We start from the raw sequence: 25042 nt of genomic DNA, 5'->3' as shown, positions 1-25042 counted from the left end.
GTAATAGTTTAGGGTTTTTTTTTAAATCTGTTATTCATAAATTAATTTTATTTGAAAAGCTTATATTCTTTTCAGCTTATGAATTTTAATGTAATTGGCTGAGTTCTGATAAAAGTAGGATAACCATATTAACATACTTAATTATACTATAAGGTCAAAACTTCCAGTGTTATATACATTACTGTGTTCTCTTTAGAAGTAATCTGTGTGTATCCTTTTCCCCACCTTGGTTAAAGAGAATAGAGGATCCAAATAAAAAGGAGTAAACAAAGCAAATAGTTAAATGTTATGAGACTTCATTAGTCTTAGTTCTCGCTGAGTGAGGATGCGTAAAAAGGACAAAGGCCCAACCAAGAAAATTGCTTGATTGGGTCATTAATTCTCAACTATAGGAAACATGGCTTTCATAGGAGAGGTAGCCTAGCATCTCTCAGATGGTACATGGGTATGGTTTGAAAAAAGCACTTTCAAAAAAAGTAATAAATTTTTATTTTCATAAAATGATGATTTTGTAATATAATCCGTAAGAAGTAAAGTTCAGTAGACATTTCCAGGCTGATGAGGAAGGCTCAGAGAAAAACAATTTCTGATGTGTTTGCTGAGTGTGCAGTTCAGTTCAGTTGCTCAGTCATGTCTGATTCTTTGTGACCCCATGGACTGCAGCACGCCAGGCCTCCCTGTCCAACACCAACTCTCCCAGAGTTTTACTCAAATTCATGTCCATTGAATCGGTGATGGCATCCAGCCATCTTATCCTCTGTCATCCCCTTCTCTTCTTGCCTTCAATCTTTCCCAGGATCAGAGTCTTTTCAAATGAGTCAGCTCTTCGCATCAGGTGGCCAAAGTATTGGAGTTGCAGCTTCAGCATCAGTCCTTCCAGTGAATATTCAGGACTGATTTCCTTTAGGATAGACTTGTTGGATCTCCTTGCTGTTCAAGGGACTCTCAGGAGTCTTCTCCAGCACCACAGTTCGAAAGCATCAATTGTTCTGTGCTCAGCTTTCTTTGTAATCCAACTCTCATAGCCATACATGACTACTGGAAAAACCATAGCCTTGACTAGACGGACCTTTCTTGGCAAAGTAATGTCTCTGCTTTTTAATATACTGTCTAGTTTGGTCATAACTTTTCTTCCAAGGAGCAAGCATCTTTTAATTTCATGGCTGCAGTCACCATCTGCAGTGATTTTGGAGCCCCAAAAAATAAAGTCTGTCACTGTTTCCACTGTTTACTCATCTATTTGCCATAAAGTGATGGGATTGGATTCTGTGATTTTAGTTTTCTGAATGTCGAGTTTTAAGCCAACTTTTTCACTCTCTTTTACTTTCATCAAGAGGCTCTTTAGTTCTTTGCTTTCTGCCATAAGTGTGGTATCATCTGTGTATCTGAGGTTATTGATATTTCTCCAGCAATCTTGATTCCAGCTTGTGCTTCATCCAGCCCAGCATTTCTCATGATGTGCTCTGCATATAAGTTAAATAAGCAGGGTGACAGTATACAGCCTTGACATACTCTTTTCCCAATTTGGAACCAGTCTGTTGTTCCTTGTTCAGTTCTATCTGTTGCTTCTTGACCTGCATACAGATTTCTCAGAAGGCAGGTCAGATGGTCTGGTATTCTCATCTCTCGAAGAATTTTCCACAGTTTATGGTGGTCCACACAGTCAAAGGCTTTGGAGTAGTCAATAAAGCAGAAGTAGATGTTTTTCTGAACTCTCTTGCTTTTTCGATGATCCAGCAGATGTTGGCAATTTGATCTCTGGTTCCTCTGCCTTTTCTAAATCCAGGTTGAACATCTGGAAGTTCACAGTTCACATTCTGTTGAAGCCTGGCTTGGAGAATTTTGAGCATTGCTTTACTAGTGTGTGAGATGAGTGCAGTTGTGCGGTAGTTTGAGCATTCTTTGGCATTGCCTTTCTTTGGGATTGGAATGAAAACTGACCTTTTCCAGTCCTGTGGCCACTGCTGAGTTTTTTAAATTTGCTGGCATATTGAGTGCAGCACTTTCACAGCATCATCTTTTAGGATTTGAAATAGCTCAGTTGGAATTCCTTCACCTCCACTAGCTTTCTTCGTAGTGATGCTTCCTAAGGCCCACTTGACTTCACATTCCAGGATGTCTGGCTCTAGGTGAGTGATCATGCCATTGTGATTATCTGGGTCATGAAGATCTTTTTTGTATAGTTCTTCTGTGTATTCTTGCCACCTCTTAATACCTCCTGCTTCTGTCATGTTCATACCATTTTTGTACTTTATTGCGCCCATCTTTGCATGAAATGTTCCCTTGGTGTCTCTAATTTTCTTGAAGAAATCTCTAGTCTTTTCCATTCTATTGTTTTCCTCTATTTCTTTGCATTAATCTCTGAGGAAGCCTTTCTTATCTCTCCTTGCTATTCTCTGGAACTCTGCATTCAGATGGGTATATCTTTCTTTTTCTCCTTTGCCTTTTGCTTCTCTTCTTTTCATAGCTATTTGTAAGGCCTCCTCAGACAACCATTTTGCCTTTTTGCATTTCTTTTTCTTGGGGATCGTCTTGATCCCTGCCTTCTATACAGTGTCACGAACCTCTGTCCATAGTTCTTCAGGCACTCTATCAGATCTGATCCCTTGAATCTATTTGTCACTTCCACTGTATACTCATAAGGGATTTGATTTAGGTCAGACCTGAATGGTCTAGTGGTTTTTCCCTACTTTTCTCAATTTAAGTCTGAATTTGGCAATAAGGAGTTCATGATCTGAGCCACAGTCAGCTCCCAGTCTTGTTTTTGCTGACTGTATAGCTTCTCCATCTTTGGCTGCAAAGAATATAATCAATCTGATTTTGATATTGACCATCTGGTGATGTCCATGTGTAGAGTCTTCTCTTGTGTTGTTGGAAGAGGGTGTTTGCTATGACCTGTGTGTTCTCTTGGCAAAACTCTTTATAGCCTTTGCTCCCTTCATTCTGTACTCCAGGGTCAAGTGAGTATGCAGTAGTAGCCCCTTTCCATGGAACCTCACAGACTTCTCTGTAGATTTGGTGAGCCACTGGGAAGGTTAAGTTTATCAAAATGTGGCCTGCTGCTGCTGCAAAGTCGCTTCAGTTGTGTCTGAGTCTGTGTGACCCCATAGATGGCAGCCCACCAGGCTCCTCTGTCCCTGGGATTCTCCAGGCAAGAACACTGGAGTGAGTGGCCATTTCCTTCTCCAGTGCATGAAAGTGAAAAGTGAAAGTGAAGTCTCTCAGTCTCATCCAACTCCTAGTAACCCCATGGACTGCAGCCTACCAGCCTCTTCCGTCCATGGGATTTTCCAGGCAAGAGTACTGGAGTGGGCTGCCACTGACTTCTCCAAAATGTGGCCTAGATTTACAAAAACTTAGGAACAAGAAGCATTGATCTAAGCAGTCGCTGACCTCCAGCTTGACACTATAGATGCATCTGCTTTTACAGCCTTGATTACAGCACCCAGCTTTAAACCTAAAGGGATTTACTCTTGCATTAAAAGTAATTCGTCCATTGTTATAATCCATTTAGGTTATTTTCATCGAGTATGAGGTCTTTGAAGATAGTCCAGATATGGTGGCCAGAACATAATGGAAATGTCTTTGTTATGCAGGAAGGAAATGAATGACTTGGTCAGTGATATTTAGTGTGCCACTTTCCCCAGCCTTTGGTTATCTTAAACAGTTGCATTATTTTTGTGTTTTACAGTTTTTGAGACAGTATCCTTGAGTTCAGACTCTCTCTTCCAGAGGACAGTTTCAATTCTCCATACTTCTTACTTGGACTCTGCATCTGAGCATGGTTTTCAGTACAGTCAAGTGACTTTGGTGAAAAATGACATTTTCTTAAATGAGGTGAGGTGCTTGGTACACACTGTGTCTGTGGTTAGTTTTATTTTAGTTTTAAAGAAATAGACCTATCATTTTTTATATTTGAGCCTAGTTCTTTTTAGCTATCACATTTTAGCAAGATAAACGATCCTTGGTAATAATCACTTGAAAGGTAATTGTAATGTATTCTAGAGAATAGAAAAATAATAAATTTCATTAGTCTTTTAGCAGGAGGAATTCAGTTGATGCATTTTTTAAAAATTAATTTGCAAGGCAAAATAACATGTTTATAACATTTGATTATTCTCTTTATACAGTACAAAGCTTTTTACCAAGAAAAAAAAGCTAGTAACTATACTCACGAAGAACTTCAAGAAACTTACGGGTTTCTTCTGTTTGAAACTGAAAATCAGGTAAGGAAATTTGGTCTTAGAAAATTAATTTTATCATATTAAGGTACAAAATTAATTATGTCATTAAAGTTAAACATTGATTCTATAAAATTTGTAACATTACCAGTTCATCAGTCTTTTTTAGGTAGCAGTGTAAATGACAATGAAAGCTTCTCATGAAAGATTTAATTTCTACAACTTTTTAAGGTTTTCTTTAGTTTTATCTTAAATACATTTGTAAGCTTGTAGTGAGATTTCGATTAATACAAACTTCTTAATATTAATAATGCCTTTTAATGGAGTGAATGGATATTTTTCCATTCTGGATCATTGTTTACATAGATATCTTCTATTTCTCGTGGAAGTTTCTTCAAGTTTAAATTACATGGTTTTGGGGATAAGATGAACACTTTCAGCATTCTAGTTACTTGGAATTGTTTCATGCTGTTTTGAAAATTGAACATATATATTGTTGCTTATACCTAAATTGTGGAGAAAAAAAACTGCTGTGTGCAGGTATGTCTCCAAAGACACTTCTAGATACACTTTCATCAGTGCCAGAGATCTGTGATCCAGCTTAAAGTAATTCACAGGTAGTATTTTGGTTGGGATCATGATTTTTAAAGAATGGGGGTAGATTTGCTAAAGGATAGTTAACATTAGCATGTACCTTATGGTTACATAGTAATACCAGAGAGTTTATTTACTTAGTTGTTGACTTCCAAATAAGATGTTAAGGGTTCATACTTTAAAAAAAATAAAGGTCATCGGGGGGTAAGGCATTTTCAAATTTAGTGATTCCCAAGCTGTAATCGTAAAAGAAATCTTCAGGAGAGGACTAATCTGTGAGCTTGTTTAATTTGGTTTTGCCAGTGACATTTTCATTAGCAGAAATGGTAAAATTTCATGAAAAATTTTAAACTGTTAATATTAACTGAAACACAATTGCCTTATAGAAACTTGCTTTGTGCCATGAATGCATATAGTGTACAGATTCTGTATTGAAAGTTTGTATGTAAATTATAGTTATTTCATTGACTCCAAAACATGGTATAAGCAAAGTCCGAACTTTTGTTTAAGGCGAAGTTGGTATGTCAGCATGGACTCTGTGTGGGCAGCAGTGCTATCACCACTCTGGGAGACCCAGCAAAAGGTACGGTCTATAAGGAAGGAGAATTTCTTTTACAAGGTGAAGTGGAATTTAGTTAGTTACATAAGAGTCTGTATTAAAAGCTAGTTTCATTGATGATAAATAATCTTTGGAATCAGAACTTTAGATATATACATGAGCTTTGAATCTAAGAACGTAAGGCTTTCTAATAGAGTTCTCTTTAAGATGATTGGACTAGAAGATATCTTTCAGATATCTTTCAAGAGGTCAGTGCTATCATCTGGGGCTAAAGAGGCTTTCCTCCTAACTATCATTATGGCAGTAGGAATAGAGAATAGATGGTACTGACCGAAGATGGCAACTGTGGGATATGAGGAGTAGAGAAAGGAAATAATCAAATATAAAGTGTTAAATTTACACTGCATTGATATTATCAATAGAGGAGAGATTTTAGATAGGCTGATGAGTTACAGGAGAAAGGTAGTCTTATCATTGAGGTTAGAATTTTTCCTTCAATGTATATTTATTATTTTTGAAATGAAAAGAATCATGTACAAAGAGCAGCACAATAAGACACATGCTGTATTGGAAGTGTGCACAGTATTCTAAAGAAGCAACCAACATGTCTTGGGAAATGAACAGAAAACCTTGCAATATCTTATACTGATAATGTGTCTTTCACAAGCCAAACAAATGCAATGTATGGCCTTGTTTGGATTGTGATCTAAGCAAACCATCTGTAAAAATATTTATAAGGCAAGTGGGGAATCTGAACTTTGGCTGAATATTTGATGATAGTGAAGTATTATTATTATGAGATATGATAAAGGTATAACAATAATGCTAGGAAAAAAGAACCCTTATCTTTTAGGTAAACATACTGGTATGCTTGTGGGTGAAATGATATGAAGTTTGGGATTTTTACAGGTGAATATAAAATAAAAACAGTGGTCATGAGTTAATGACTACTGAAATTGGGTAATGAAAAAAAAAAAAAGAATGTGCTTTAGCCCTCATTTCTTTAAGCTTCACTTTCTTCATCTGTAAATAAATAAAACTATCTTCTAGATTTGTTGTGAGGATTATGAGACTATGAAAAGTGCTTAGCATGGAGCTTACACCTAGTAAGCTCACAGTAAATGAACACTTATTCCAGTAAGCTGTTTGAGAAACAGTAGGTCATCTTAAGTGTTCTGGAAGCTATCCTGCTGGTGGTGAAAACATTTGGAAGAGGGATGAGGACCAGAGGTTGCGGCTCAAGGTGGCAGAGGGTACATGTTAGTTGAAGCCAAAGATATTGTTACATGGGGCAGCACAGATGGTGAAGAACAGAACTTTTATTTAGATGGTATGGGACCAAGGGATGGGGACATGGGGCAAGGACAGGAAGAGGAAGAGCTGAGAGCAGTCCAGTGAATGAAGAATCTGGAGGTGGAGTCTCACAAGAAACAGAAGGTGTCCGGAGGGGTGTTAGCAGTGTCAGATGCTGTAGAAGTTGGAGATCAGGGGTGAGAAAGACTATGGGGCTTCATGGCTAGGTTCTTGCTGGCCCTTTGTAATAACAGCTTTATTGAGATAAAATTCACCATACAATTCACCCATTTGAAGTATACAGTTCAGTGTTTTTTTTAGCGCATTCAGAGTTGTGCAACAGTCAGCACGGTCAGTTTTAGACTGTTTTCATCAGTTACCTCCCCTCTCACCAGCCTTGGTAACCACTGCTTTCCTTTTTGCACCTGTGGATTGACCTATTCCAGACATTCCATATAAATGGAATCATATCTGACCTTTTGTGAGTAACTGTTTTTTTACTTAGTGTTTTTGAGATTCTCTATGTTGTTGCATGTACTTGATTCACTTTTTGACTGAATAATATTCCATTGTACCACTTTTTCTTTATCCATTCAGCAGTTGGTAGACATTTCGTTTCTACTTTTTAGCTATTATTAAAAAAAGCTAGTATGTATATTCTTGTACATATGGTCTTTATGTGGACAAGTATTTTCATTTTTGCTGGGTTATACCTAGGAGTGGAATTGCTGGCTTAATATGGTAACTCTGTGTGTAGGAAATGTTTTTAAACTTCTCTTCAGCTCTCCTAAAGGACATGAAAGAGGATAAGTTCACAACTCAAATAACAGTTTACATGAAACCTTTTTTTCTTTTCCCCTATTCTTCCTTAACACCTCCTTCTTTTCATTATGAAAAATGCTAATGTAGAAAAAAGCAGCATGGTATGATATACCCATCACCTACATTTACCAGATAATGTTTTGCATTAATTCTCTTCATTTGTCTAAAAATATTTTTTTTTCCTGAAAAATGTGGAAGTGAGTTACAAGCAAATGCCTCAGCTTATACCTCTAAAAATCAAGGCCATTTTTCTGTGTGACAGTTGCATGAGTTTATTGTTGATGTTTTGAGAGCCTGGTTTCAGTAGGCGGTGGAGTAGAGGCTGCATTATTCCTACAAATACACATTCTTCTTCTTCACATGCTGGGGGTGATGATAAGAAAGCACTACTGGATATGTATGTTTATAGTTTTTGGCTCAAGTAAAATAATGAAATATATGAAAGTAAGCCTTTATATTACTATAGTATATTACAGTTTTAAAGGTTTATGGGTCTTTTTAAATCTTCCTGAAAACCTGTGATTTCTAACCCACACCCATCCTCTCACTACTCAGTCATGTGCTTAGGAGTAGTAGTAAGTGAAGAACTTGGAATTGGAATCCAGTCTTCTGACAACATGTCTATAACTCGGTTCATTCTATCTGTGTTCTCACCGCTGTCTTTTCTATTTCACAAGCAATGCCTCAGTTCAGGAATATCCCTGAAATGGGTTCTTTCCTCTGTTTTCTCACTGCTGCTTCTGTGTAGGGATCATCCTCTCCTGCCTCAACCTACAGGAGTCTCTCCCCGCTTGAGACTCAACTTCTCTTTTAAACAGCAATGGTCTGTAATGAGGCTGCAGTGGTAAACAAAAAATATCTAACCTCTGCTGACTAGAATTCACAGTCCAGTAGGACATGCTGCTTAAAGACAGGGATCTTGTTCTGTTTCCCTTTGTATCACTGCTGCCTGGCACAGACCTGTTGTGTAGTAAACCTCAGCACACATTCTTAAATAAGAACATTTACTGAGATTTTCTGGAAAAAATAACTTGAGAATCAGATTACCACAGGCCTTTTCACTGAAAGATTGCATGGAAAATAAAAGAGACTTTTCCAAAATTGTAATACATTCATCCCTTTTCAGTTACTGTACCCAAATAGAAAATTGGTTGTCAAACTGATATATTTTATCTTAGCTCTGATGTTTCCATACCTGTAGAATATCTCAAATAGATTTTAAAAGGTAAGCATTTTCAAAATAGTTTTTTAAAGTTACCTTTTATTTGTCCCTTGTGTCATCTTGTTCAGTTTAAGTAACCCATGTGTAAACAGCCTTTTTAAAGTGTAAATTAATCTATTTTTATACTTTTATAGGTGTGTACATTTCCAAATACTCAGACTATCTTCACGCAAGACCTTGGTATCATGGGAAGTCTGGTTATGTTGTAATTTTTAATCTAATTAAGGTAAAGCCTAAATTTGCTTCTGTGTAATTTTTTTTTAATGAAAGTTTATCAGTCTTTGATCATGTTTTTTGCAGATCATTTGCTAAACATAGTCCTTGCCAAAGACAGTTATGGAGAAGGCAGTGTCACCCCACTCCAGTACTCTTGCCTGGAAAATCCCATGGACGGAGGAGCCTGGAAGGCTGCAGTCCATGGGGTCACTGAGGGTCGGGCACGATTGAGCGACTTCACTTTCACTTTTCACTTTCCTGCATTGGAGAAGGAAATGACAACCCACTCCAGTGTTCTTGCCTGGAGAATCCCAGGGACGGGGCAGCCTGGTGGGCTGCCATCTGTGGGGTCGCACAGAGTTGGACACGACTGACGTGACTTAGCAGCCAGAGACAGCTGTTTAGAATCAGAAAAAATAACTGCTCCCTTTGCTTTCCTTTAAGGATAAAGCTTTTTTTTTACTATTTTAATAGATGATCTGTGAATTTTTTTTCTTAAAGCTTCAAAATAATACAGCTATAAGAGATGAATTTGGAAAGCAGCATTCTGGTTTAAATTGTCAAAATGAGAAATCTTTATGCATTTTTGTATCCTAAAACATTGAGATCTTGTTCATAGCTTCATGTGATACCTATAACTAATAATCTCAGAAATTTTTTAGTTCCCTTAAATAATGCAGTATAAGTGAATCACACAATTAGCATTTTCACTCAAATAGTAGGAAAACTAATTTTAGAGGTCGGGGGATTTTTTGAGGACATATTCTGTGGTCTTGTTTTGTTTGTGCTTTTGTTTTAGCATTCCTACTAAGTTCTTCGGTTATAAACCTAACACTACTGATTTTTTGAGTGTGAGTTCTCCATATTCCAAAATTTGTCCCCAAGAACTGAAGGGAAGGTAGCATTTATTGGCTCCCAGCTGCTGCTTCCCCCTTTAACATTTCCCTCTCCTGCTCTGTGATAAGTACTGTAGTTCTGCTGCAGCCCACATGCCTGTCAGTTCAGATATCAAGTTTTTTATGTCAGATTGTGCCTCGCCATTGGTTTCACGCCCCTACCCTGTCTGGCGGACCCTGCTGTTTAGTTTTGAGTTTCTGGCTATGTGCTCTCAGTCCTCCTTACTTCACTGCTCAGAAGCCAGCCCTGCCCAGTTTGATGGGGAGACGATGCAGGTTCTGACTGCTCACTGGAGCACCACTCATGTGATTAGTCTTCTGAGTATTGTCCTTGGTGGTCCAAGTGCTGAAGAGGAGGGACCTTAACAGCAAGCATATATATATATTTAAATAGTGCATCTTGTAAACATAAAAATAAAAGTTGCCTATTATTTTGTACCTCATTTTGGTACCTGTTTGGTGAATTTTCATTTTTTTCATGTTATGTCATTATGTTATTCAAGATAGCTTTTAAAATCATTGTATGACCTTTTATTGCATGATAAACTAACTCAACAGTTCTCTTTTTCCTTTTTCTGGGAGATACGTACCCCTTAATGAAGAGATTCCATAGTGAAAAACATTGTCAGCTGTTGAGTAATCAGGGCTATTGGCCTGTGAAGTGCTTTACTGGGCTTTTGTTCCTTGCTGGTTTACTGGGTGCTGCTGGAAAGGAGTATCTTGGTCTCTAATTTACAATTTACAGAGAAGGCAGTAGCACCCCACTCCAGTACTCTTGCCTGGAAAAATCCCATGGATGGAGGAGCCTGGTGGGCTGCAGTCCATGGGGTCGCGAAGAGTCGGACATGACTAAGCAACTTCACTTTCACTTTTCATTTGCATGCATTAGAGAAGGAAATGGCAACCCACTCGTGTTTTTGCCTGGAAAAATCCCAGGGACGGGGGACCCTGGTAGGCTGCTGTCTATGGGGTCGCACAGAGTCAGACACGATTGAAGTGACTTAGCAGCAGCAGCAGCAATTTACAGTTTATAATTTAATACTTCAGTTTGGAACTCATCTTTTGACATTTTAGTTTTTTTCATCTTTTATGATATAGTCTGAATATATTCAATATATATATTCAATATATATTGAATAGCGAGTCTGTTTGGTGGACTATGTAATTTCTCTTTTAAAGAAATAAAGTTAAGTTAAAGTGTTAGTCAATTGTGTCCAACTCTTCGCGACCCCATGGACTATAACCCACCAGGCTCCTCTGTCCATGAAATTTCCCAGGCAAGAATACTGGAGTGGGTTGCCATTTCCTTCTCTAGTTGAAAGGAATGGTTCTCCTAAATTGGGCTAATTCATGTACTTCTTTAATACTATGAAAAAAGCTGTGGATGTTTGCCTAAGAAAGATGCCAAATTATATCAGAGTTTGTGAAAAAAACAAAAAACTTGAAGGGCTAAATACAAATGTAATGGGGTTCATGGATAATTAAAACTATTGTTGGTCTTAAGATAATTTTTTAAGAGCCATAGTTCTTAACACAGTGTACTGTTAGTCAAAACACATCCCCATCTTTATTTAGACTATTTTAAAATAAATCCTAGAGTAAAATTATTCCTATTTGAAGATATTTGATTAGTCTTAATATTTTCATTCTAGGGAAAAGTCAAGTTTGTGTCTGAGAATTATACAGCTAACTATACTAGCCCATCTTCTGGCTATGATTGCCATGTGGCTGCAAATACTAACAAGATTTCTCACAAGACAAGTCATTTTCGCACCTTTGAACTGAGTCAGGTATAGTCACCTGGGAATAAATCATTTGCAAGATACTTTTCTGAATCTAATGAGTTAAATTTGGAGGTTGGGTAGGGTTGAAATAAACTTGATACATGAGGAATTCTGTAGTGCTATCCTCATAATACTTCTCTTCTTTCAGTATTACCTCTATGAACTTTCAGGCAGCACTGTTACTGAGCGACCCAGACAGATCTGTCCTTACCTGATTGTAGCTTTTCAGTACAGGGAACCTAAAAAGATGGCAGCACCAGCCCATGATCATAAAAGCATGTAAGTAATTATGTGCATACTTTGTTTTACTGGATTTGTTTTCTTTGCTCTTATAAAAATGCTTCTTTTTCCCCCCCCAGACTTGAACTCAGAGAAAATGGTAAGAAATTATTTAATTGTTTTTTTTTTTAGTTTTTTCTTTAAGTAAATGTTTTGTTCAAAAATAAAATAATCAGTTTCTTTCTTAACCTCATTTCTTACAGTTCTCATCTCTCCATGGAAAGGGAAATTAATTATACAAGGCTGTCTGCTGTGTGATATAACTCTTTGGTCTTCCTATGGTACAGCAGTTCCAAAACAACTGTAAGTGTTGAATTAATGCCCTTTACTAATGCTTCTCTAAGTTTTCAGTTCTCATTTTGAGGTCCTGCTTGTTGGCACTGGTATGAAATATACCAGCTATACTTGGTTTTAGGTTATTCTTCAGGAGATGTATAGAGTACAGGGCCGTGACACAAGAGACCTAAATTCAAATCTAAATCTGACCTTTGCTTTGGAATAAGTTAGTTTTATTGTTGCTCAGTTGCTAAGCTGTGTCTGACTCTGTAACCCCATGGACTGTAGCAAGCCAGGCTTCCCTGTCCTTCACTATCTCCTGGAATTTGCTCAAACTCACGTCCATTGAGTCAGTGATTCCATCCAACCATCTCATCCTCTATTGTCCCCTTCTCCTCCTGCCCTCAATCTTTCCCAGCATCAGGGTCTTTTCCAATGAGTTGGCTCTTTATATCAGGTGGCCACAGTATTGGAGCTTCAGCATCAGTCCTTCCAATGAATATTCAGGGTTGATTTCCTTGAGGATTGACTGGTTTGATCTCCTTGCTATCCAAGGAAGTCTCAAGAGTCTTCTCCAACACTGTAGTTGAAAAGCATCAGTTCTTTGGTGCTCAGCCTTCATTACGGTCCAGCTCTCACGTCTATATATGACTGCTAAAAAAAACATAGCTTTGGCTATATGGACCTTTGTTGGCAAAGTGAAGTCCCTACTTTTTAGTTTTATAAACTTTGATAAATCACTTTAAAATTTTTAGCATCTTAATCCATTTGTGGAAAAATAAACTCTCAGGCTAAATTAATTTACTTAATGCTAGAAGTTTGACTTTCTGTGAGAAACAAATTGTACTTGCCTAGATAACAGATGCAGATTATAGCCACTTAATTCTATTATAGTTTTTATTAAGATATGCAGAATCTGATTTTCACATGATTTTCCTAAGGTAGTATTAGAGGAGCTGTTACATGTATTTATATGATAATGAATTACAGTATTTTTTCCCTGGGTATCTTGTGATACTTCTTTGTTTAATCTATTTAGTTTGCCCCCAAACCCCTTGAAAGTTAGATATGCTTTAACTGAAATAGAAAGTGAAAGTTAGTGTTCTATTAGAAATAATTTTCTTTTTATTGGCTCTTTTTAGAAGTTTTATGTTTGTTTGTTTATTTAGATTGCATGAGCCTTCATTGCTTTGTGCAACTTTCTCTAGTTATGGTGAGCAGGGGGCTACTCTCTAGTTGCAGTACTGGGACATCTCATAGTGGTGGCTTCTCTCGTTCAGCAGCACAGGCTTTAGGAGTGCAGGCTTCAGGAGCTGCAGCACACAGGCTCAGTAGTTGTACAGAGTACAACTAGTAAGTGTAGAAGCCACTCTAGTGTTCTTGCCTGGAGAATCCCAAGGACAGGGGAGCCTGGTAGGCTGCCGTCTATAGGGTTGCACAGAGTCGGACACGACAAGCGAGTTAGCAGCAGCAGCAGTAAGTGTAGAAAGAGTGATGAAATTAGGAAATCACATTTTGGCAACATCATAATGATCAATGGAGGCTTGATAAAGTAGGTGGAAGTTTGATGGAATTTACATATTTCACAAAGGAAAAAACACAGACCTTATAATAGAAGAAGCTGCACGTGGCATTTTAACTCAGTTCAGTTCAGTTCAGTTGCTCAGTCGTGTCCGACTCTTTGCAACCCTATGAACCGCAGCACGCCAGGCCGCCCTGTCCATCACCAACTCCAGGAGTCTACTCAAACTCATGTCCATCAAGTCGGTGATGCCATCCAGCCATCTCATACTCTGTCGTCCCCTTCTCCTCCTGCCCTCAATCCCTCCCAGCATCAGGGTGTTTTCCACTGAGTCAGCTATTCGCATGAGGTGGCCAAAGTTTTGGAGTTTCAGCTTTAGCATCAGTCCTTCCAATGAACACCCAGGACTGATATCCTTTAGAATAGACTGGTTGGATCACCTTGCAGTCCAAGGGACTCTCAAGAGTCTTCTCCAACACCACAGTTCAAAAGCATCAATTCTTCAGCGCTGAGCTTTTTTCACGGTCCAACTCTGAGATCTGTACATGACCACTGGAAAAACCATAGCCTTGACTAGACGGACCTTTCTTGGCAAAGTAATATCTCTGTTTTTTAATATGCTGTCTAGGTTGGTCATAACTTTCCTTCCAAGGAGTAAGCGTCTTTTAATTTCATGGCTGCAGTCACCATCTGCAGTGATTTTGGAGCCCCAAAAAATAAAGTCTCACACTGTTTCCACTGTTTCCCCATCTATTTCCCATGAAGTGATGGGACCAGATGCCCTGATCTTAGTTTTCTGAATGTTGAGCTTTAAGCCAACTTTTCACTCTCCTCTTTCTCTTTCAGCAAGAGGCTTTTGAGTTCCTCTTCACTTTCTGCCATAAGGGTGGTGTCATCTGCATATCTGAGGTTATTGATATTTCTCCCGGCAATCTTGATTCCAGCTTGTGCTTCTTCCAGCCCAGCTTTTCTCATGATGTACTCTGCATATAAGTTAAATAAGCAGGGTGACAATATACAGCCTTGACGTACTCCTTTTCCTATTTGGAACCAGTGTGTTGTTCCATGTCCAGTTCTAACTGTTGCTTCCTGACCTGCATACAGGTTTCTCAAGAGGCAGGTCAGCTGGTCTGGTATTCCCATCTCTTCCAGAATTTTCCACAGTTTATTGTGATCCACACAGTTAAAGGCTTTGGCATAGTCAATAAAGCAGAAATAGATGTTTTTCTGAAACTCTCTTGCTTTTTCGATGATCCAGCGGATGCTGGCAATTTGATCTCTGGTTCCTCTGCCTTTTCTAAAACCAGCTTGAACATCTGGAAGTTTACGGTTCATGTATTGCTGAAGCCTGGCTTGGAGAATTTTGAGCATTACTTTACTAGCATGTGAGATGAGTGCAATTGTGTGGTAGTTTGAGCATTCTTTGGCATTGCCTTTCTTTGGGATTGGAATGAAAATTGACCTTTTCTAGTCCTGTGACCACTGCTGAGTTTTCCAAATCTGCTGGCATATTAAGTGCAGCACTTTCACAGCATCATCTTTCAGGATTTGAAATAGCTCAACTGGAATTCCATCACCTTCACTAGTTTTGTTCCTAGTGATGCTTCCTAAGGCCCACTTGACTTTACATTCCAGGATGTCTGGCTCTAGGTGAGTGATCACACCATTGTGATTATCTGGGTCATGAGGATCTTTTTTGTACCATTCTTCTGTGTCTTCTGTGTATTCTTGCCACCTTTTCTTAATATCTTCTGCTTCTGTTAGGTCCATACCATTTCTGTCCTTTAATGTGCCCATCTTTGCATGAAATATTCCCGTGTTATCTCTAATTTTCTTGAAGAGATCTCTAGTCTTTCCCATTCTATTGTTTTGCTTTGTTTCTTTGCATTGATCACTAAGGAAGGCTTTCTTATCTCTCCTTGCTATTCTTTGGAACTCTGCATTCAAGTGGGAATATCTTTCCTTTTCTCCTTTGCTTTTCACTTCTCTTCTTTTTACACCTATTTGTAAGACCTTCTCAGACAGCCATTTTGCTTTTTTGCTTTTCTTTTCCATGGGGATGGTCTTGATCCTTGTCTCCTGTACAATGTCACGAACCTCGGTCCATAGTTCATCAGGCACTGTATCAGATCTAGTCCCTTAAATCTATTTCTCACTTCCACTGTATAATCATAAGGGATTTGATTTAGGTCATACCTGAATGGTCTAGTGGTTTTCCCTACTTTCTTCAGTCTGAATTCGGCAATAAGGAGTTCATGATCTGAGCCACAGTCAGCTCCCGGTCCTGTTTCTGCTGACTGTAAAGAGCTTCTCCATCTTTGGCTGCAAAGAATATAATCAATTTGATTTCGGTGTTGACCATCTGGTGATGTCCACGTGTATTCTCTTGTGTTGTTGGAAGAGGGTGTTTGCTGTGACCAGTGCATTTTCTTGGCAAAACTCTATTAGTCTTTGCCCTGCTTCATTCCATATTCCAAGGCCAAATTTGCCTGTTACTCCAGGTGTTTCTTGACTTCCTACTTTTGCATTCCAGTCCCCTATGATGAAAAGGACATCTGTTTTTTGCATGTTAGTTCTAAAATGTCTTGTAGGTCTTCATAGAACCATTCAACTTCAGCTTCTTCAGCATTACTGGTTGGAGCATAAGCTTGGTTTACTGTGATATTGAATGGTTTGCCTTGGAAATGAACAGAGATCGTTCTGTCATTTTTCAGATTGCATCCAAGTACTGCATTTCGGACTCTCTTGTTGACTATGATGGCTACTGCATTTCTTCTAAGGGATTCTTGCCCACAGTAGTAGATATAATGGTCATCTGAGTTAAATTCACCCATTCCAGTCCATTTTAGTTCGCTGATTCCTAGAATGTTGACGTTCACTCTTGCCATCTCCTGTTTGACCACTTCCAATTTGCCTTGATTCATGGACCTGACATTCCAGGTTCCTATGCAATATTGCTCTTTACAGCATCAGACTTTGCTTCTATCACCAGTCACATCCACAACTGGGTATTGTTTTTGCTTTGGCTCCATCCCTTCACTCTTTCTGGAGTTATTTCTCCACTGATCTCCAGTAGCATATTGGGCACCTACTGACCTGGGGAGTTCCTCTTTCAGTATCCTACCATTTTGCCTTTTCATACTGTTCATGGGGTTCTCAAGGCAAGAATACTGAAGTGGTTTGCCATTCCCTTCTCCAGTGGACCACATTCTGTCAGACCGTTCCACCAAGACCCGTCCGTCTTGGGTGGCCCCACAGGGCATGGCTTAGTTTCATTGAGTTAGGCTGTGGTCTGTGTGATCAGATTGACTAGTTTTCTGTGATTATGGTTTGAGTATGTCTGCCCTCTGATGCCCTCTTGCAACACCTACCATCTTACTTGGGTTTCTCTTACCTTGGACGTGGGGTATCTCCTCACGGCTGCCCCTCCTGACCTTGAACGTGGAGTAGCTCCTCTCAGCCCTCCTGCACCTGCGCAGCCACCGCTCCTTGGACGTGGGGTTGCTCCTCTCGGCTGCTGCCCCTGACCTCGGGCGCATTTTAACTCAGTGGATAAGGTAACATCACCAGGAAAGAAATAAATATCAGGAGCTTCCTGACATGACACACAGAGAATGACATGATGCACAGAGAATAACACGATATCATGTCTGTGGTGTTCCTGCCAGTCTAATCAGGAGGAAACATCAGACATGCCCAGATTGAGGGACAGTCTGCAAAGTAAATGGCCTGTATTATTCAGAAATATCAAGGTCAGTGAAGATGAAGACTGTTGCAGGTTGAAGGAGATGAGAGACACATAAGTGTCATGTGTCATGCTGGATTGGATTCTGAACCAGAAAAAAGCAGTGCCTTCTCTTGTTACCAGGAACCTTAGTGAGTGCTGTAGATTAAAGAACTGTACTGTATCGTTGATGTCTTGAGTTTGCTAATTGTTTTGTGGTTATATCAGTTCAGTCAGTTCAATCGCTCAGTCGTGTCTGACTCTTCGCGACTCCATGGACTACAGCACGCAAGGCTTCCCTGTCCATTACCAACTCCCAGAGCTGGTCCATTGAGTCGGTGATGCCACCCAACCATCTCATCCTCTGTTGTCCCCTTCTCCCTCCGCCTTCAGTCTTTCCCAGCATCAGGGTCTTGCCCAGTAAATAAGTTCTTCGCATCAGGTGGCCAAAATATTGGAGCTTCAGCTTCAGTCCTTCCAATGAATATTCAGGACTGATTTCCTTTAGGATGGACTAGTTGGATCTCTTTGCAGTCCAAGGGATTCCCAACAGTCTTCTCCAGCACCATAATTCAAAAGCATCAATTTTCGGTGGTGCTCAGCTTTCTTTATAGTCCAACTCTCACATCCATACATGACTACTGGAAAAACCATACTTGATGGACCTTTGTTGGCTAAGTAATATCTCTGCTTTTTAATATGTTGTCTAGGTTGGTCATAGCTTTTCTTCCAAGGAGCAAGCATCTTTTAATTTCATGGCTGCAGTCAACATCTGCAGTGATTTTGGAGCCCAAAAAAATAAAGTCTGACATTGTTTCCCCGTCTATTTGCCATGAAGTGATGGGACCAGATTCCATGATCTTAGTTTTCTGAATGTCAAGTTTTAAGACAACTTTTTCACTCTCCTCTTTCACTTTCATCAAGAGGCTCTTTAGTTCTTTGCTTTCTGCCATAAGGGTGGTGTCATCTGTGTATCTGAGGTTATTGATATTTCTCCCGGCAGTCTTGATTTCAGCTTGGGATTCATTCATCCTGGCATTTTGCATGATGAACACTGCATATAAGTTAAATAAGCAGGGTGACAATATACAGCCTTGACGTACTCCTTTCCCAATTTGGAACCAGTCTATTGTTCCTTGTCCAGTTCTAACTGTTGCTTCTTGACCTGCATACAGATTTCTCAGGAGGCAGGTAAGGTGGTCTGGTATTCCCAGCTCTTTAAGAATTTTCCACAGTTTGTTGTGTTCCACACAGTCAAAGGCTTTGGAGTAGTCAATAAAGCAGAAATAGATGTTTTTCTGAAACTCTCTTGCTTTTCAATGATGCAACGGATGTTGGCAATTTGTTCTCTGGTTCCTCTGCCTTTTCTAAATCCAACTTGAACATTTGGAACTTCTCAGTTCACATACTATTGAATGATTCACATACCAATCTCACTTGGAGAATTTTGAGCATTACTTGCTAGCGTGTGAGATGAGTGTGATTGTGCGGTAGTTTGAGCATTCTCTGGCATTGCCTTTCTTTGGGATTGGAATGAAATCTGACGTTTCCTGGTCTTGTGGCCACTGCTGAAGTTTTCCAAATTTACTGGCATATTGAGTGCAGCATCATCTTTTAGGATTTGAAATAACTCAGCTGGGATTCCATCACCTCCACTAGCTTTGTTCCTAGTGATGCTTCCTAAGGCCTACTTGACTTCGCACTCCAGGATGTCTGGCTCCAGGTGAGTGATCAAACCCTCATGGTTATCTGGGTCATTAAGATATTTTTTTGTATAGTTCTTCTGTGTATTAGTGCCATGCCTTCTTAATATCTTCTGCTTCTGTTAGGTCCATACCATTTCTGTCCTTTAATGTGCCCATCTTTGCATGAAATGTTCCCTTGGTATCTCTGATTTTCTAGAAAAGATCTCTAGTCGTTCCCATTCTATTGTTTACCTCTATTTCTTTGCATTGATCACTTAGGAAGGCCTTCTTATCTCTCCTTGCTATTCTTTGGATCTCTGCATTCAGATGGGTATATCTTTTGTGTGTGTGTGTGTGGTTATAGAAGGAAATGTTTTTCTTAAAAGTGCACACAGAGAAGTATTTAGGGGGAAAAGGAGGTATCCGTAAGTGTACAAGTATTTCTAACTAAGTTTTAAAGAAGGAAATGGTGCTAGTCTAGATGTGGTTCTTTATGTGGCCCTGCATGGTAGGCAGTCCTGCATTGTCGAAAGCTTTCAACTCTTATGTGGTATAATTTCTAGAAGATTCTCATTCCATTCCAGAATACATAATTATTCCACACTTATGGATATTTTGGTTATAACGAAAATGCATGCATTCAGTTAATGTGAACATATTTGCAAACCATGGTTTATGAGGTGTTAGTCCTCAGTCATGCATGACTCTTTGTGACCCCATGGATAGTCTTGTCATGCCTGACTCTTCGTGACCCCGTGGACTATAGCCTGCCAGGCTTCTTGGTGCATAGGATTCTCCAGGCAAGAGTACTGGAGTGGATTGCCATTCCCTTCTTCAGGGTATCTTCCTGACCCAGGGATCTCCTGCGTTGCAGGCAGATTTTTATTGTCTGAGCCACCGGGGAAGCCAATTTATAAGGTCATATACCCAAAAATCTCTAGTATTTATGAATATATACATTATTTGATTTAGAGTTTATAGATTTAAAAATTTTTGTGATTTTAATAGTTTTGTTTTCATTTATATTAGAAAATCGAAATTTTGAAGCTCTAGTTTTAGTGTTTATTACATTACATGATATTGTTTTGTTTTTTAGACCACATGAACTAGATTTTAAGTATGTAATGAAAGTGTCATCTTTGAAAGAGAGACTACCAGAAGCTGCTTTTAAAAAACAGAATTACATGGAGCACAAAGGTCTGTTCAGATGTCATGGTACACTGCGTGTCCTGAGCTTTGTTCCAGTTGTTTTCCACTCTCTCATACACACACATGCGTGCACACACACTTTCTCTCCCTCCTTACTTCTGTTTTTCCCTTAAGTGATTCTTAAAAGGGTCTTTTGTGAAAGGGATAGAGTAACCATGTGATTCAGTTCCTGGGAGGCCAGCTCAAAGTGATGAATGGTAGTTTCATTTAATATGGCAGAGACTAGCTTTAATATAGAATACTGAGGGAATTAAGCAGAGATACGCTTACAAACAGTTGGAAACTCGTAATCATTACTTTCAAGGAGAACAGAGGTTTTGTGGTTGTTTTTATTTATTTACCACTGACTCTGGAACAACACAGATTTGAATTGCTTAAGTCTACTTATAAGCAGTTTTTTTTCAGTAGTGCATATTACAGTACCACCCAGTCCTTGGATGTGGAATCATAATTACCCAGGGTAATCATATATTGGAAATACTGACTGCACAGGGGGTTGAGGGAGAGGCATTCAAGGGTCACCTGTACTTTAAAATGAAATAAAGCAGAAAACATGAGAAGGAAAGTTCTTAGTCATTTAGATTAATTCATGGCAACATTGATGTTTTTATTTATATATATTTATTTGTCTTGTTAACTTTATATTAGTGTAGTATAAATAAAAGCATTGTTTTTAAATACTGTATACAGTAACTTTTTATTAAGGGGTTTTATAACCAAGAACATTGAATGATCCATGTTTTTTGAATAGTATTCCTATTTCTTCTTTTAAAATATAAAATGAATAAACCGGTTGTAAAAAAAAAAAAAAAGCATCGTAGTATTTAAAAATAAGAAATGTTCTGTGTTTCTGATTTTTTTCCACAGTCTGTTGCCAAGACATGTGCTTCAATATGTATGAGGTGGAGCTCTCAAACAAACGGGGGGAGAAAGTAGATAAACTAATAGAATCCATTAAAAGGGAACAGTTGGTAAGAGTCATCCATTTAACATATAATTATTATTTTCCCTGAAATTGAGAACTTGATACACAGGGACTGTGGGAGAAACATATGGAGACGCACCATAGTGATGGTTCCTGTGGGTAGCATTCTAGTAAAGAATTAGAAGTCTTTTTTTCATACTTGAGTTGTTAGTGAATGATTTATTAATTTATCAGATTTGTAGGCTTATGACCTGTCAATTTTTGAAATACAGTATTTTATCTCTTCATGAAGTGGTATGTTTTATTCTTTGTTTTTTAACTCAATGATTATTATATGAACATAGGATTTTGTCTTTGTTATATGTATATAGGCTTTTGAAATGGTGAATAATGGGAAAGAAGAGCTGCATTTTCTGTCTGCATTTCTTATTACCAGGGACCTAATGATGTTATTGCCTGTTATTCAGTTCAGTCGCTCAGTCGTGTCCGACTCTTCACGACCCCGTGAATCGCAGCACACCAGGCCTCCCTGTCCCCGTCTCCTAGTATGCTGTGGAAAGGATTCCTTTAATGGATGATATCTTCAGTTTTTCTAGTTCCAGGATTCTGTGATATGTTTTGTGTTAACTTGAGCTTATTGATGTTAATCATAGGTCTGATTGACCTTGAATTTGTAGTGGCTAAAGGGAAACAGAGCAGATACTTACACAGCAAATGTCAAACATGACAATGAGAAAAGTTTCTGATTGATTTGTTACATAGTTGAACACTATCCAAAAACTAACCCTTGATATTCCAGTTATTTATTATATGTAGCCCTAACAAAGCAAAGATTATTTGAGCAGTAAGGGACTTGAAATTTCTGATACTAGGGGACAAAATTGTTCTGCTTCCCATAAATACTAACATTTCAAGAATCTTTTTCCTTAACTTTTCATAAGGTTAAAAATCACTGAAGAATGTGGTAGAAGGAGAAGGAAATTGAATCTTCTTTCTTGCTTTTTTATGTTTAAGGCAATCATCAAATGCTTAGAAGATCGAGAATTTTTCATTTTACTTACGTCATCAGCCTTAATGTACGAAACAGGTAAGGACCACTTTTTTGAAAAAATGTTTTCCAATATGTTTACTAGTATCAAATCAGCAACCTGATTTTCTTCTGATTCTCATTATGTGTAGGTTTTAGAGAGGAGCAGACAGGTCTACACGGGTTGCATTTATTCCACTCACCTCCACCAGCAGCAGGTAAGGGCACAGGCAGTCCATGACAGCTGTGGGCCACGTTTCAGTCCTCATCTTAAACCTCCAGCAGCACATGACTCTGGCAACTGTTTCCTTCTCTTAAATAACTTTCCCCCTTTACTCTGCCTGGTCAGTCCTTCATTTCTGCAGGCTTATCCTTGCTTGTCTATTCCCACTCAGTATCCACCTGCCTATTGACATCTCTTTCCACTTAGGTGTCTCAGATATTCTTCACATTCAGCGTGTCCAAAACTGGATTCATTTGTTCTTGAAGAGCGATAGCCAGGAAGTAGTTTCATCAAAGTCTCCCCGTCAGTAGGACTTAAGGTCTTCACAGAAGCACTTGCCTTTATCTGGACTGCTTGTCTCCTTCCCCAGGACCAGGAATTGTCTATTAGGGGCAAAAAGTATTACTCATCTATTTATCTAGTATAAATAGATATACAGTAGATCGGTGGTATTAGAATTTCAGAGGGTAGTTAGGAAACAAAGTCCAGAAAGGCTCTGGTCAGGGGAGATAATGAATAAAACTGGAGAATAAGCATGGTCTAGCCTCTGACGCAGAGCTGTCAGGTGTAAGCCTGATTATCACTTTAATGAGTCCATTACCACTCTTCCTTCATTGAGGAACACAGACTAGTCAGTCTGCTGCTGCTGCTGCTGCTGCTGCTATGTCGCTTCAGTCGTGTCCGACACTGTGCGACCCCGTAGACAGCACCCCACCAGGCTCCCCCATCCCTGGGATTCTCCAGGCAAGAACACTGGAGTGGGTTGCCATTTCTTTCTCCAATGCAGGAAAGTGAAAAGTGAAAGTAAAGTCGCTCAGTCGTGTCCGACTCTTAGAGACCCCATAGACTGCAGCCTACCAGGCACCTCCGTCCGTGGGATTTTCCAGTCAGTCTAGTTACATAATATTAACTTGAGGGTTACTTAGGGGTTTACTTTGTTTGAGTTCAGTTGGTTCCCATCACAAGGAAAAAAACTTTATTTCTTTAATTTTGTATCTATATGGTATGATGGTTGTTCACTAGACTTACTGAGGTAACTGTTTAATGATGTATGTAAGTCAAATCATTATGCTGTAAATTCTGAATGTACACAGTGCCGTATTTCAGTTATATCTCAATAAAGCTAGAAGAAAAAGGAAAGTCAAAATGCGAACCAAAGGACGTTTTCACCTTTGAATACCTTGTTAAGAGAGTTTGAAGTAGGTCATATAAGGTACAGATAAGAACAGAAAAGCAACTCTGCCAACTCTAAGAGCCAGTGCTATTTTTCGAAGCTGGAGGCAGGCCTGCCTTCTTAATTCTCACCTTGTCATCCCTCCTGAATGACTCTGTTTTGATTCTGTATGTATTTTCATATATATGTTCATTAAGTGCATTCATAAGCCTTCTATTAATCGCTATTTAGATTACCATTTGAAACACTCATTATATTTAACCATCCTATAATTTTGTAATATAAAGCATTTTTTTTCCTGCATGATTTTTGGAAAAAAAAAAAGTTCAGGTTTTTAATACATGCATATATATTTTAGGTCTTACAGACTTGAAAGTTGAAGACAACATCTCATTGAAGGTGGTGCCCGTTTTGCCTGCCCTCAATTGTGCCCTGCTAGAAGCAAAGAAATCATTTTCTGAAAAAGGAATCTCTCTAAACACATTAGTAAAGCATAATTTCCAAGACTTGTCCAAGGTGAACAAAAGCCCTCCACTGACTGCTGCTTCCCAGGACGGATTTAAAGAAACTGGCTTCTCTGGCCAAGTGTCCAGTGGTTTTGACTTGACTCCTCCAGCTGAAAAGTGCCCTTTACAGTCTTTAACTCAGCTGAAGTCTTACTTTTCAAATGCGAGCGGGTACATTTTGGGAGTGTCTACTGTGTTAGGTCTATTGGCAGAGCGTCCTCAGTCTCCTTCTATTTCAGATGGGATATGCGATGCAGGCTTTTCTTTAGTGATGACTCCAGATCCTGAATTTCACAACTCAGAGGCAGAAGGAAGAAAAGATACAGAAACTGGAAATAACTCTGAAGATGTGTTTCAAGCAAGACAGGGAGCTCTGGTCCCACTGAGCCTAGCACCAAATCTGAGAGTGCAGCCCAAGAGAAAGGCAAGCAAGCTGCCCATGGTACAGAGTAAAAGGGTGAGCTTGTACCGACCCTTCCCCAAAAGGACTCCTGCTAGAGAAAACAAGGGTCCCGCCTCTTCCACGACTCTCAAGCTAGTCAAAGGACAGTTTCCTCAGAGGAGAAAAAGAGGTAAGCACATCATGTGGGTTTTCAAACGTTATGTCCCCACCCTGTGTGACAGTCCTGGACCATAGCTTGGTGGCATCTGTGAGGTGTTCTTTCCCGATGGCTTGTATGCACACTAGAGCTGGGGAGCACTGATCGAGGTGACAGGTGAAAGTCAACAGGACAAAAGCCTGCCCACCAGAAGCCCTTATTCACTTGTAAAACTGCTCCAGTTGCCACTTAGTTATTTACTTATCTTTCTAAGAAATAAGGTCTTTCAGTTTCTGAACTGCCCTGGGACAGATTGGATAGGATCTCCTAACATCAGGCACACTAAGAGCAACTGGTAGAAAGTTTTGAGTGACGGCCTGAGCACA

General features: G+C 39.1%; 1 protein-coding gene across 7 annotated transcripts in view; it reads left to right on the top strand.

The window, feature by feature from the left end:
- Nucleotides 1–25042, top strand: part of TASOR2 (transcription activation suppressor family member 2) — a 65872-nt gene that overhangs the window by 20368 nt on the left and 20462 nt on the right. For 6 of the 7 annotated variants that reach the window (XM_010811316.4, XM_010811314.4, XM_059892950.1 and 3 more), the window contains 13 exons: nucleotides 3692–3837; nucleotides 4131–4226; nucleotides 5286–5358; nucleotides 8806–8897; nucleotides 11436–11573; nucleotides 11716–11846; nucleotides 11927–11946; nucleotides 12050–12149; nucleotides 20150–20250; nucleotides 21130–21233; nucleotides 22202–22274; nucleotides 22367–22432; nucleotides 23970–24689. In XM_010811316.4, the coding sequence (XP_010809618.2) occupies nucleotides 3692–3837; nucleotides 4131–4226; nucleotides 5286–5358; nucleotides 8806–8897; nucleotides 11436–11573; nucleotides 11716–11846; nucleotides 11927–11946; nucleotides 12050–12149; nucleotides 20150–20250; nucleotides 21130–21233; nucleotides 22202–22274; nucleotides 22367–22432; nucleotides 23970–24689 (1860 nt within the window). Of the gene's footprint in view, nucleotides 1–3691; nucleotides 3838–4130; nucleotides 4227–5285; nucleotides 5359–8805; nucleotides 8898–11435; nucleotides 11574–11715; nucleotides 11847–11926; nucleotides 11947–12049; nucleotides 12150–18992; nucleotides 19092–20149; nucleotides 20251–21129; nucleotides 21234–22201; nucleotides 22275–22366; nucleotides 22433–23969; nucleotides 24690–25042 lie in introns of those variants that run through there. The other variant, XM_025001052.2, reaches the window with a different exon arrangement.

Source organism: Bos taurus, chromosome 13 (assembly GCF_002263795.3).
Source record: "Bos taurus isolate L1 Dominette 01449 registration number 42190680 breed Hereford chromosome 13, ARS-UCD2.0, whole genome shotgun sequence".
NCBI classification, from domain to species: Eukaryota; Metazoa; Chordata; class Mammalia; order Artiodactyla; family Bovidae; genus Bos; species Bos taurus.
Note: the sequence above shows the minus strand (reverse complement) of the source record. Positions and strands in the feature narration are given on the sequence as shown.